At 43.6% G+C, this 12,992-nt stretch overlaps 1 protein-coding gene across 3 annotated transcripts in view; it reads left to right on the forward strand.

Moving 5' to 3' along the window:
• The first annotated feature begins 3,338 nt into the window (after positions 1-3,338).
• Positions 3,339-12,992, forward strand: part of ADAM17 (ADAM metallopeptidase domain 17) — a 35,075-nt gene continuing 25,421 nt past the window's right edge. For 2 of the 3 annotated variants that reach the window (XR_009274514.1, XM_058800840.1), the window contains exon 1: positions 3,339-3,544. Coding sequence is in view for 1 of the 3 variants with exons in the window: in XM_058800840.1 (XP_058656823.1) it covers positions 3,448-3,544 (97 nt within the window). In the remaining 2 variants the exon portion in view is untranslated. The remainder of the gene's footprint in view (positions 3,545-12,992) is intronic. The other variant, XM_058800841.1, reaches the window with a different exon arrangement.

The raw sequence follows: 12,992 nt of genomic DNA on the forward strand, positions 1-12,992 counted from the left end.
AGTGTGTGTTCCTCTGCTGGATCACTTCATCATTAACCTTACCTCTGATCTGTTTCAAATGGAGATGTTGAACCCTAAAAAGAAGTTCATGGCACAAAACAAGCAACTTTGAGACAAATTCTCAAGAGACACTATTCACCCAGGAAACTCAAGGATGCAATATTTTGTACAGTGCAGTCAAATTCTAACTGTGGTATCAATTCTTGCTTAAAACTTTCTTGGCATCTAAGAAGTAGATTGTATCAAATGTCAAAATTTTTTTTAAATTGTGACATTAAAAGCAACACCTATTCCACACAGACTAGTACAACTATAATTAGTGCATATATGGGGAGATGTGATTTACCAAGGAAAGATCAACAAGGGTTTTGTCAACATTGTTCTTGCCAAGAGAAGTCTTGCTTTGTAAACTCAGATTGAATGTGTCAGCAAGCACCTGGATAAGAGGGATTGCAGACATACAGTTTGCTGAGATTTCTGAAAGACTTTCAAGACTTTCTTGCTAAAGGTTCTTAAGGAGACTAAACAACCAGAGAACAAGAGAGAAGATCCCAGCATGGACTGAAATGCAGTTAAAAGACTAAGTATATGGTCAGTTTTCACAATGAAAGAAGTCACTAATGCACCTTCACATCTCTGCACTTTCTCATAAATAATCCAAGTAAGATAAGGAGTGACAAGACAAAGATTGCTGAAGATATCATGTTATTCCTGAAAGGAGAGAAAAGGTGTGGCTGATAACTGCAGAAAGACCTTCCTCTGTTCAGGGCTCATAGACACCCACTGATAATCCACTCTATGGGGACAGATATGCTCTGGCACAGGACTCAGCAGGGACCCCCAGACTCTTCTAAAGCCTCACTCAGACCCTCTGTGTCATCTGGAATGGCAGTGGACACGTCCCTGTGGGCAACTGAACAGAGACCTCAGTGCCTGGCAGGAAAACAACAGATGATCATGAAAACAACAGATGATGTAAATTCATGCACTTGGGGACAAAACAGTCCTACATCACATGTGGAATAATGCTCTCTGAACTGACCCCTACATGTTAGCTGTGAGAGCTGGGAAGTTTAACGTTATTTGTAGGACAATGCCAGCTTAGTGGAGATCAACAGCACTTTGAATATTAGAAATATTCAGAAGCAATACTGAAAACAAGGCAGGGAATATTATTATGCCACTTTATAAATCCACTAGATGCCTCTGTCATGAGCACCATATGGAGTTCCAGTCCCACCACCACAAACAGAAATAACAGAAATGGTGAAGTTCATAGGATAGCAACAAACACCTCCTTGGAAAGGAGATTTCACTTGGATTTGTCTGCAAGAGGAGCCTTACCAGACTGCAAGGGGATTTCATGGAGGCTCTGAAGTGGTGACTGGCATAGAGAAGGCAAACTCAATGTACTGTCCTTCCCCAAGCAAGAAGCAGGGTCAGGTCATCACATGGTGCCACAAAATGTCAAGTTGAAAGCAAGAAAAGTGGCTGTTCATGCATACAGTGACATTGTGGAACTCCTGCCACAGGATGGTATGGATGCTACAAGTTTACAAGCAGTAGGTCACAGAAATCACAGAGATGATAAAGTTGGAAGGGGCCACAGTGGAGCATCTGGTCCAACCTCCCTGCTCAAGCAGGGCCATTCCAGAGCACATGGCACAGGATTGTATCCTGGTGGTTCTGGAACATCTCCAGTGAGGGAGACTGGACAGCTTCCCTGCACAATCTCTTCCAGTGCTGAGTCACTCACACAGTAAAGAAATTCCTCCTCATGTTCAGCTGGCACTCCCTGAGCATCAAATCAACTGAACAAATGGATGGAGGAGATACAGTGAGGGCTGCTAAGCAAGACACAACCTCTGATTTCAGGAGTCACTGGATGCAAATTGTAGGAAGTTCAAAGCAGACCCAGCAGAAGTTTCCCCAGAAGTTTCACCTCTTACAATTCTTTCATGTTTGGGGACAAGAACTGAGAGACACACTCTTTGTTTTAAGCTATGTATCTGCCTTTATGGTGCTCTGAAAAATTGAAAAATGAGTAATTTTATTGATGCTTTTAAAATATTTCAGGTTAACTAATGAGCAGCACAGCTTAAGCAGGATGGGCAATGGGGACACTTTTTCTCCATTTTTGCTGAGTACATCACTTGCAATCATCTTTGCTGGAGGCATCTACAAAAAGGTAAGAGATCACCTAATTCAGGAGAACATTAACCAGAGCACTACAGCCCAGCTGTAACACATTTTCTGTGCTTTTATCTCAATAAGGTGTCCTCTTTGGGAACAGCTGAGTCATGGACCCATCACTCATTATTTGTACCAAGTGCCACAATCCTCAGTTGTGCTAAGGAAACTGCACAAAACCTTGTAAAGTCCCTGAGCACAGTCACTCACGTGGGCTGGGGAGGAGCAGCAAACGCATCTGAGTGGCATCACTGAGCCTGCAAGGTCTGAGAGCACCAGGCTCCTGCCCAGCCAGGTCCCCACGCTGTCCCCAGACAGGGGCTGCAGGACCCAGAGCCTTCTCCCTTCCCAGGGGGCAGTTCCTGCCCTGGGGAGGCCGTGAGGGGGCTCTGGTGAGGCTGTCCCAAGAAGGTGAGAGCTCTCAGCAGGAACAACATTGCCAGCAGGTACAAGGGGGTGATCCTGTTGGGAGTAAACCCTTTTTATTTCAATCCTGCCCCTCTACCCAGCCCTGCTGAGGCACCCCTGGAGTGTTGAGTCCAGTTCTGGCTCCCCAGTGCAAGAGAGGCATGGAGCTCCTGGACAGGGTCCAGCAGAGGCTACAAAGATGATGAAAGGACTGGAGCATCTTTCTTACGAGGAAAAGCTGAGAGAGCTGGGCCTGTTGAGCCACAAGAGGTGACTGAGAGGGGACTTCATCAATGTATTTCAAGGGAGGGTGTCAAGAGAATGGAGCCAGACTCCTCTTGGTGGTGCCAAGCAATAAGACAAGATACAACAGGCAGAATTGGATGCTTAGGAAGTTCCATCTGAACATGAAGAAGAACTTTATTGTGCGTGTAACCAAGCACTGGAGTAGATTGTCCAGAGGCTGTATTATCTCCCTCCCTGAGTACTCTCAAGAACCGTGTGGATGCAATCCTGTGCCACGAGATCTAGGATGACCCTGCAGGACCAGCGAGGCTGGCCAAGACGCCCCCGCTGCGGTCCCTCACCCGCGGCCCCACGCCGCGCCTCCGTGAGGGCAGCGCCGCCGCCTCCTCGCCGTGCCCTCACAGCCGAGCGGGCGCCTCCCCCCCGCACCGCCCCCCAAGATGGCGCCCCCGCCCGCCCCACAATGCCCTGCGCGCAGCTGCCGCGCTTCCGGGTGCGGGCCCAGGAGGGCGGCGGGCCCGGCACGGCGGGCGGAGGGCGAGGCTGCTCCGAGCGGATGCGAACGAGCGGGCGCGCAGTGCCCGAGGAGGCCGCGCCCGGACCATGAGGCTTCGACTGTGGCTGGTCCCGGCCCTGGTGCTGCTGTGGGGGCCGGGCGGGCTGGAGGCGCTGGGGCACCCGCAGCGCCCGCAGCGCTTCGGTGAGGACAGGGCGCGACCACGGCAACCCCGGAGGGGGGGAGGAGGAGGGAGAGACCACTGCGGCACTGGGGGGGAGGCAGGCACGGCACCCCCGCCTGCCGGGGTTGGCGATGGGCGCTGTGTGGGGCAGGGCAGGGCAGCCCTTGTGCTGAGGGCATCGCTGATGGGCAGCGTTTGGGGCTACTGCTCCCTGCAGGGATAAACCATTGTTCACACGCGAGGTCTGCTGAAGAGTTTTCCTCCCAGGAGTTTGCGTTCTGTTAAGGCGGGCTGATCCCAGAGTAGGTCGGGTAGGACGGGACCGCGGTGGGTGATCCGGCCCGGTGTCCATGCTCCTGCAGGGTCATCCTGGATCACATTCCGCAGGATTGCACCCAGGCGGTTCTGGAATATCTCCAGTGAGGGAGGCTGCACAGGGCAAAATCATATAAATGGCATCCCTTCATAGTTCTGTGTGGACAGTCACTAGAGAGCCCGAAGCTATGGGAGCTGAAAGTGACCTCTAGAAAAGCTTGACACGGAGGAGAACCGCTGCCTTATTTAACTTCTGTAAACAGTTTTGCATCTAAGCTTCTGCTTTGCACTGAACAAGTTGTAGACTTTCGTTTGATAAGCAAAAGCTTATCACTGCAATGGCAGATGGGCTCTTGCATGAGGCAGTGGCCGTGTCTTGCCCTCCAGACCCGTGTCTTACATACTTCTTGGATCCTTGATTTTGCTCCATTCTCCTCTCCTCTGTATGATAGTTACTGAGCAGCAAAATTTTTGTTTCCTTTAAAAGCTTTATCTGGCCCTCACATGAAAAACCCCTGTTTTGAAAATCAAAGGTACAAAAATGATTTCGTGATAAGTTCTGTTGCTTTCCTTGAGCCCATTGCTACGCAGGGCGGGATTCACATGGGGTGATGCTGACATTCAAATGAACAACTGAACTGTCTGAAGACAGTCTCGACACACTGTTGCAGTGATTAATCAGCTGTACATTCCCACAGAGATAGCTGTCCTGTCTCCAGTCCCTGAGGCCAGCAGGGACTGCTCCAAGGCTCCTTTCTTGGCTTGGATCTCTCAGTGCCTTTTCTGACAGGTGGCTGCACCTCTGCCCTCCTCTCCTGCACCTGAGGTGGATTTGTGGTTCTGTGCACACCTCAGGTGGCAGTAGGCTGTACAGTTTGTGGCTGTAGGAACCTGGGAAGGATGGGGCTCAGTGGGGGATGCTCCAGGAAGTGTAATAGAAATAAAACAAACACAGAGTGTCCTTTCAGCATCAGGGAGGTCCTGAACAGCTGTTGCATCTTGGGCTGTCAGATCTTCACGCCTTCTAAAGGATCTGTCTGCTATGTGTTTGTGCAGTCTTTATCTGATGGCTTTTATCTCCTTGGCCCACGTACCACGTGCCAGGACTATGAGCTCTTCAATTTTATGAAATACTGCATGGGGGAAAACCTAATTTCTTCTGTTTCCAGATATTGGAAAAATTATTCATTTTCTTCACACCTGCAGTGACTTACATACCTATGCAATTTGTCTCATTTGTACTACTGTTTGTTAAGTGATAAAATATTAGTCTGTATAATAATTCTTAGTTTGAGGAAAGAATCATGGCTTTATTGGTTACTTTTTTCTATATATATTTTGTGTTGGATTTTTATTTATTTGAGATGTATGGTCAGGGCTGCAGGACACCATTTATAATACAAAGGCAGCATAAATTTATAATTATTAATGTGTTTTTTTTTTCCTTTCTGAATAGTTTTTGGTCTTTATTAGTCACTCCAAGCTCTCTTTTCTTTGTGATTTTTCTTTTGGTTTTTTGAGGTTTTTGTGGGAGGGTTTTTTGGAGTTTTTTTTTTGTTTTGCTTTGAGTGGTAATAATTGTACTGATACACTTTGTTGTGTAAATACAGTGAGGAATTCTTTTCCTCACATGTTATTTCACACATTCACACCTTGAATTTCATCACGTTTCGTTTTGTTGTCCAGTAAACTAAATTTACAAAAGTATTTTGTGAGGGAACTGGAGAAATCCATGTGTGCTACATTAGCTGTTACTTTTATCCACACACTACTGCCAGATACATATACATGTATAGGAGGCACTGCTTTCCCAGTACCTTATTTAGCCCCAGCTCTAGTAACTTAGATGTTGTTGTTATTGTTACCTGTTTGCCAGGTCAGGACACTGAATGTGTTGTTGATTAGGCCCTTGGATGGTACCTGGAGTGGAAATTGGTCTGTTCAGACCCCCTGCACTACACCAGTGGCTCTTGAGTCCCATACCACAGTTAGGAGCTGACCAGTTCTATTTTTGCAGTGTTTTGTAACTCTTGGGATAATACATTCATATCCTGCTGATTTATTGGTCATTTTCTTGACTTGTTGTAAAGCCTCTTTTCCTGAGTCTCAACACAGGTCTTTACATATATCCTGTCATGACAAAAAGGTCCTTTTGGGGAACTTTTTAATCTCCACTGCAGTGAATACTAAGGTCAGCTACTGGCCTTTAGCTTTAGCATCCATTCTTAGGGCAGTATTTGCAGCTTACTTGTTTTGCTAGCCCTTTTGGTTATTTAGCTGTGTGGTTTCTTCTCATAAAATAAAAAACATTTCAAGTATTAGCTTTCTGCCTTTTACAAGCTGCTTTTAAAAATACCTTTGCCTATTTTATTGTGGTTTTATGTTCCTCTTTGGTTGGAGTTCTGTTGTCCTCATCTTACAGCTTGGTTTTCTAAGTATCATCTTTTCCTTCTAATAATTTCAATATTATTCTTTTGAAAGCTTTGTTTTTCCACAGCTTAATTTTTGGGAACTGAAATCAGAATTTCTGATGAGAAGTATCTGTAAGGAAGTTTCATGAATTAACATTTTGTGATTTCTCTTGAGAACTTCTTGCTTATTACTCTGAGTTCAGTTTTTCAAGGAGGAAAAAAATTATACAGCGAAAAAAAGAATTTGACAAAGAATAGAATAAGTGATAAAATGACATGGGTCATTTTCCAGCTTATTTTGGCTGAAGTAATCTTAGGGTGTGGTGCTCCAGGAGTCTAAACTGATCTAAAATGGGACTGCCACAACCTGACCTCAGCTTTCCAATCCCTTCCCCATTCCTGTGAGCACATTCATGGAATGTGAGCTGTCTGGAAGCTAATCTCTTTTTTTTGTTTGTTTTTTTCCTTGCTCTTTTTTTTTTTTTTTTTTTTTTTTTTTTTTTTTTTTTTTTTGAGTGGTTTGGGGTCTTTATTTGCTTGGTTTTGGTTTATTTTCAGTAAAGGATGTAGTTTCTCTCTGTGAACTCCATTATTGTGGAGCAGCTCCCAGTGTGACTGTCCAAGCACCTGCCCCATTGTTTTTGGGGGGTGGAGAGGGTTGTGTTCCAGGTGAGGGATGAAGGCAGAATGGTATCCACCTCAGTTTGTCTTCAAGGTGTTCTCTTTTTAGTAATGTTGACATCAGGGATCAGTTTCTAGAGAAGTGGGACTCCAGTACTCAATACAGTGACTGATACTATAGTTTGGCCCCATAAAAATTAATGGCACCTCTTTCAAGATTTTACTCTTTGTTGTAATTTATCTCTGAAGATAACCTTTATACCTACAAAATATTTATGCTGTTTGTCCTCAAGTTCAGACATATCTGAATGGTAACAGAGTACCATTAATGCACTTGAAAAGAGTAACAGTGCAAATGTCCAGCTTGGTGCTGAATAGGTGAGTAGGTCACTGAGTCTATCTAAAGAACTGCCTGAATCTGTGTTACAGTACAGTAACTAAGCAGCAAGTGTGCAGGTTACCCCCAACAGACTCTGGGTGTAAAATGTGTTTTACTCAACTGTTGCTCTTTTTGAGTGAGAACTTTGTCACAAGCTGGGCAGGGAACTAAAATAAGATATTTCTTCCTTTGCTGGGCTGATGATATTCTTTAAATCACTCACTGGGTATCTTTTTCTGCCTGCCAAATTGCACTAATAAAATCTGAGGCAAGTACCCTGATTTTCACCAGTTTTTTCTCCACACTGCAGATGTACCACGCAGAACTTGGAACAGCTGCATGAGCTGGAGAAGTGCCCTGGTACAAATGGTTCAGTATAAACTTACCTGATGCACATCAGAAGACTCGGATTTAGATTTGTTGAGTGAAAAAAGCAAATGGTAGTGGTGTTGATGAATAAACCAGGGGAGCCAAGTGATACAGAGGGCAGAAATAAATGGATTTACAGTCAGTTTTGAATTCTTCACACTTGGTGTGACAAAATGCAGGAAGTCCAAAGGCCAGGAATGTAACTTGCTGCCAGAGAATTTAGGGATTGGAAGTTTAGCTCAGTGTCAAGAACGTGCAGTGAGATAATTAGTGACAAAAATCTTAATGCAAGATTAAATTTTATCCTGCTGGACTGAAGCTTCTGTTGGAGACTAAGGCAATACCTAGGTGAGAGTCAAATTATTAATTTCTCTACCATGATCTGCCTTTTTGGTTACAGTTTCTTACCCCATTTGGACATCCTTTGAAGCAAGATTACTGTTGGAGATGGAGCTGGTTTTGCAGTTTGTCCCCAAAAGCTGAAGGTTGAGTAGGTTTCTCACCATGCATCACGTGGTGCAGAATTCAAGGACACACAATCCCACAGCATGTGGTCCCTGCCCAGGATGTGGTGGGATTATTTCAAAATCATTGCAGGAACTGTCTCTGTATAAACAGCAAATGCTTGGTGTAGACATGGCCCTATTGAATGCAAATTACCACTATTATTTTTGTGTTGTGGATTAGCAAGCTTTTCCATGAAGTTACTTAATATCAAAGTTTTCAAGTACTTTTCTTGGGTTTGTTTTCATTTGTTCATATGAATAGGTCAATGTTTCCATTTCCAGCTGAAAAAAGTGATTGAAGTGTAATTTCTGCAAAAACTACTCAAGGTCAACAAAAAGAAGAATGTCAATGCTACAATAAATTCTAATTAATGTGAATTGCCTTTAACTGTTGCAAGAATTCTGATAATGGAAGCCTAATCCAGTGCTCAGCATGGGTTTGATTTTCAGTAGTGCCAATTTGTTCTGACCTTTAAGCAGACAAAAAGTAAAATTCCTGTTTGCTTTCAAGATTTGGGGTGGTTTAATTTTCTCCCCAGTAAAAACTGACAGCTTCCCTGCTGCTGTAGATAGCAGCAGATAGCACTGCTGATAGCAGCAGTGACTCATCTCAGTTTCATGCTTCTGCCACTCTGGAATTTTTGTGTGCATGTGCAGAAGCCCCAGCATGGATTTCTGCTCTGTGGCTGGAAGGGCTGAGCGAGGAAGCCCAGCCAGCCATACTCTAACACTGGCACTCTGACTTTACATTCAGATGCAATTGTGTGTTTAGTAGTCAGCAGAGATTTGTCTTTGGGATAGAAGTTTATATTTAGTTTCTGTTATGAACAGGTTGATTCCCCCACCCCAGCTTTTTTATAAACTGTAGGAGTCAGAGTTTGCCTGTTTGCCAGACTGATGATGGCATGTGCTTTGCTGTGAACCCAAGAGCTGGGTTTCTTCAACAAAGAGCAGTTTATCCTGCTGTCCTTTTCTGTGATCTTCATGTGCATCCCTGTTTTTGGGATGTCCAGCGGCCCTCTAAGTGGTTCTAATGGTTTTCCCGATGTCTTTCATTCTTATAGATACATGTGATAGTACTGCCCATCTTTGTCACTTGTGGCCTGCATCTCTTCACAATATCCATCCCTGTCTTCCTGTGCTGCCCTAATGTGCATTATTTGTACTTTTTTCCCTTCTTGATATTTGCATTTTTAACCTTTGTGGGCAAATGGACTGGGAAGTGGGAAGGCAAGAGGACTCTGTTATGAAGGGAGGCACCTACAGCTGCTGATCCATAATTACTGAGGTGTTGAACAAGAACATGATATCCCTTGGTTTCCTTTCTCACATTTTCAGGTTTTCACTAGAATAGTGAGATTCTGCCCCTCAATACCTGTGAGGTGCCTCAAATTTCGGAAGTTCATGTGTGAATGAGTCTATAGTTGTATCCACAAGGAAAAGAAATGCAGTCAGAAGTGAAGGGGTTGGTGTCACAAGTGTAGTCTAGACAGTAATTAGTGTCTACCTAGAATCAGCTCCACTTGATCTGATTTTGTGACCCAGCAGGATTTTGTGATGTGGTATCTTTGTACATCAGTGAGGCTTGTAGTTTTTTGATAGCCAGACAAATGGTCTGTTTCCAGAGAACACTGCATCCTGGTGGCTGGGCAGTTCCTCTCTGCAGGATGTATGAAAGCATGTGATTTGGGGGTGGGTTGTGCTGGGGGTTTTTGAGCATCAGGTCATATGATACTGTTCTGTTGTAAGATGGGATGGCTGTATTGCCCTTGCTTCACTTTGATTATGAGGATATTCATTCAGTAGACTTCCTCAATTTTTATAATGTCAGTGTTTGGCAGTATATTGCTTTTTTTCCCTTTGGAAAGTGGTCTATTGTCATTAAGAGGACAAATTGTTATTAAATCAAGTAGATCCAACAGTGTAAGTTTTGTTCCTCACTGATCCTTATTTAAGATGTGATTAGTGAAGGAGATAATTTGCAAGGTTGGAAGTGTGTGAGGTAATGTGTGGGAGCCATTGTGGGTATTCAGCTGTATTCAAAACCACCAGAAACAGCAGTTTAATTATCTATACAGCTTCTGCTAAACAGAATTTGCAGCCTTAAGGAAATATTCCCACTTCCTAGAAACAGATGTTTATTTTACTGTGGGGAAAAACGTTGGGGTAGTATAAAGGTGCTGCTACATGAACAAGTTTTTCCTGAGATGAGCTAAAGGGTATTTAGCAAGCTGTTAGCTTTTCCATGATACCTATCACTGGCATGTCTGAGTGTGTGATAAGGAGGGAGTAGTTGCCCAGTGTAACTGCAGGAGAAGTGCTCTGTGGAGAGGTGGACAGTAAAGCAGCAGCATCCCTGCCCTCCCAGCATGAGAGCTGATTAACCCTACCCGGAGGCTTCCTGTGCTGCTGAGAGTGAGTGAGTGCAGGCACCTTGTTTTCTCACGTGGTTTGACTAGTTTGGTGCAGCTGGGATCGAGTTAAAAACATGCCTTCTAAAACATTCAGCAGTGCTGATGTGGCTCACCATTCTTACTAACAGGTTTGTCCAGAAATGTGCTCAGAGTGTAAACTTTTATCTTGTTATGGTTTATTAGAACACTGCCATGTATTTGGTTCTTGCTTTGAACTGGTTTCTGATAAAAGTTCTTCTGTTTACATGTTCTTGATGAGCAAAACAGCAACCACTCTTCAGTGGAAACAAGTAAACATGATTTATCTAAACTGTTTTGTGTGGGATAAGTGTTTCAGTTCACTTTGTAGTGTGTCTCTGGCAATGTCTCTGTACCAGATGTGCTGGAGAAAGATGTAACAGCACGTGCAAGGAGTTGTTACAGAATAGCTTTCCCACGATTAACCTGCTCAATGTGTCCTCTTCATCAACAGTCTCCTAAAAGCAGCATAAGCTGTTCAGAGAGGGTACCCACAAACATTTATGCAGGGCTGCATCACCTCCTGCCTGGCACAAACTGTTTGTGTGCCCAGTTGAAATGTGAATATATTTGCCTTCTCCAATAGCTCTCCCTGGAATGGTGCTGCAGCCAGTGAGTGGCTGTTACTGCAAAGACAGGGGCAGCTGTTTTATGTAGGGTGATGGACACCTGCTTTAGCTCTTGTGCTTCAAGCTGGAAAGACTCCAGGCTGTGTTTCCTAGTCTAAATTCTGAGACTCTGAATTATATTTCCAATTACTGTGTTTGGTTACTTTAATTAATGTATTTTAATGTACAAGAAGAGCATACCAAATTAAATAGTAACAATTAAGAATATGGAGCCCTTCTATTCAGTCACTCCTGAGCTGTATCAGAAAAATTGTTACTAGTCAGCTGTTCATAAGCTTTTGATAGGTAGATTGGAAATCAGCTTGAGATCAGAACCCAGATGTAGTCGATGAGCACCACATGAAATACAGCCTGGAGCCCCTTCAGTCTTGGAGATGGCACTGATTTAACAGTCCCACTGCAAAATCCTTCCTGAATGTGTTTGCAGTGCCTGTTGGGGTACTGCTGTCTGTAGGCTTGTCATCCCATTCCAGTGCCTTTGACTGAAAAATTATTTCTGCTTTTATTCCCTTGGGATGATTGGAGAAATAACTGCAATGATTCCTGCAAGGCCCACTGATTATCTAGTGGTCTTTTTTAAATCCCAAAAGTAATTTTTTTTTAAATTTTGGATCTTGAGTTTTAGATAGGAACACTTTCTGTCATGGGATGATTTTGAAGAGAGTTCTAAAAAATATTAATTATATCTTCTGAGTTAAAACTTCACGCTTCCAGATAAGCTTAACCTTTCCAGAAATGATGCAGTGCAAAAGAATGCTTATGAAATGGCTGACTTGCCACATTTACTTGTTGGGTTCTCGACAATAGATGGGGCATGAGATCATGGGAATTTACTGTTGTACTTAGGAAAGCCAAGCTGCTTGGAGAAGGCTGACATTGGTATTTGAATTGCTAGCTGAGCACTGAAAGAGACACTTCTGCTTTTGAAATACATGCAGTGTCCTCCAGCTCAGGGAGTTAAGCTGTTCTCCCGTGCATTCTTGAGCTCTTTGGTGCTAGAGCAGAGTTTAATAAAAGATACTTTCTGTGTTAAGTCTGGAAGTCTAGTGCCACCAGAAACAAAGTGAAAACAAAGAGGCAGGAGTTGGTGAGGTCAAAGCTGAGGGCAGAGGTGGATCACTGCTGTGGATTTCTTCTTGAGAGCTTTGGGATATTGTCTTTGTCACTGATGTTCCTTCTCTGTCTGTCTTACAAACCTGATTTCTGTATGTTCTTAGGAGGTTTCTCTCCGGGAAGGAAGGTGCCATGAGGTGAAGGCTGGTGGCAATAAATAAATACTTGCCATATCAGGATGCAATTAAGATGTTCCCTGAAATGACAGGAATGCAGAAATCTAGGAGGGTGTGGATGGGAACTAACCACAAAAAAATGGTTTGGGAAACTGAAGCTCAGATCTGTTGAAGCCCATGGGAAATGACTCTTGGACCATAATGAAGATAATGGGGAAGGAATACCAGAAAGATTTTTAAACTTGAATAAAAAGTCAAGTATATGCTTTCTGTGGCTCCCATCCACAGTCTGCTGTACAGTTGGATTCTGTACAGTTCTGTGTTTTCTTTACAATAATGACACTTCATCTTTTATTTTCAGTAAGCGATGAACATGGATTCATTTCGCATTATGAACATTTTACAGGAAATTTTTGTTTTGAGTGTATTACCAATATATTTGTTTCACATGTGTCTGATACCATAATTTGTTAACAGATTATGTCTGGGAGCAGTGTATCTTAAGCCTCTACTTATGTTGTAAGTAAAATTAAAAGCAAACAAATTTAGGAAGGGTAAGAGGAAATATGAACAAGTG

Source organism: Ammospiza caudacuta, chromosome 3 (genome assembly GCF_027887145.1).
Source record: "Ammospiza caudacuta isolate bAmmCau1 chromosome 3, bAmmCau1.pri, whole genome shotgun sequence".
Classification (NCBI taxonomy): domain Eukaryota; kingdom Metazoa; phylum Chordata; class Aves; order Passeriformes; family Passerellidae; genus Ammospiza; species Ammospiza caudacuta.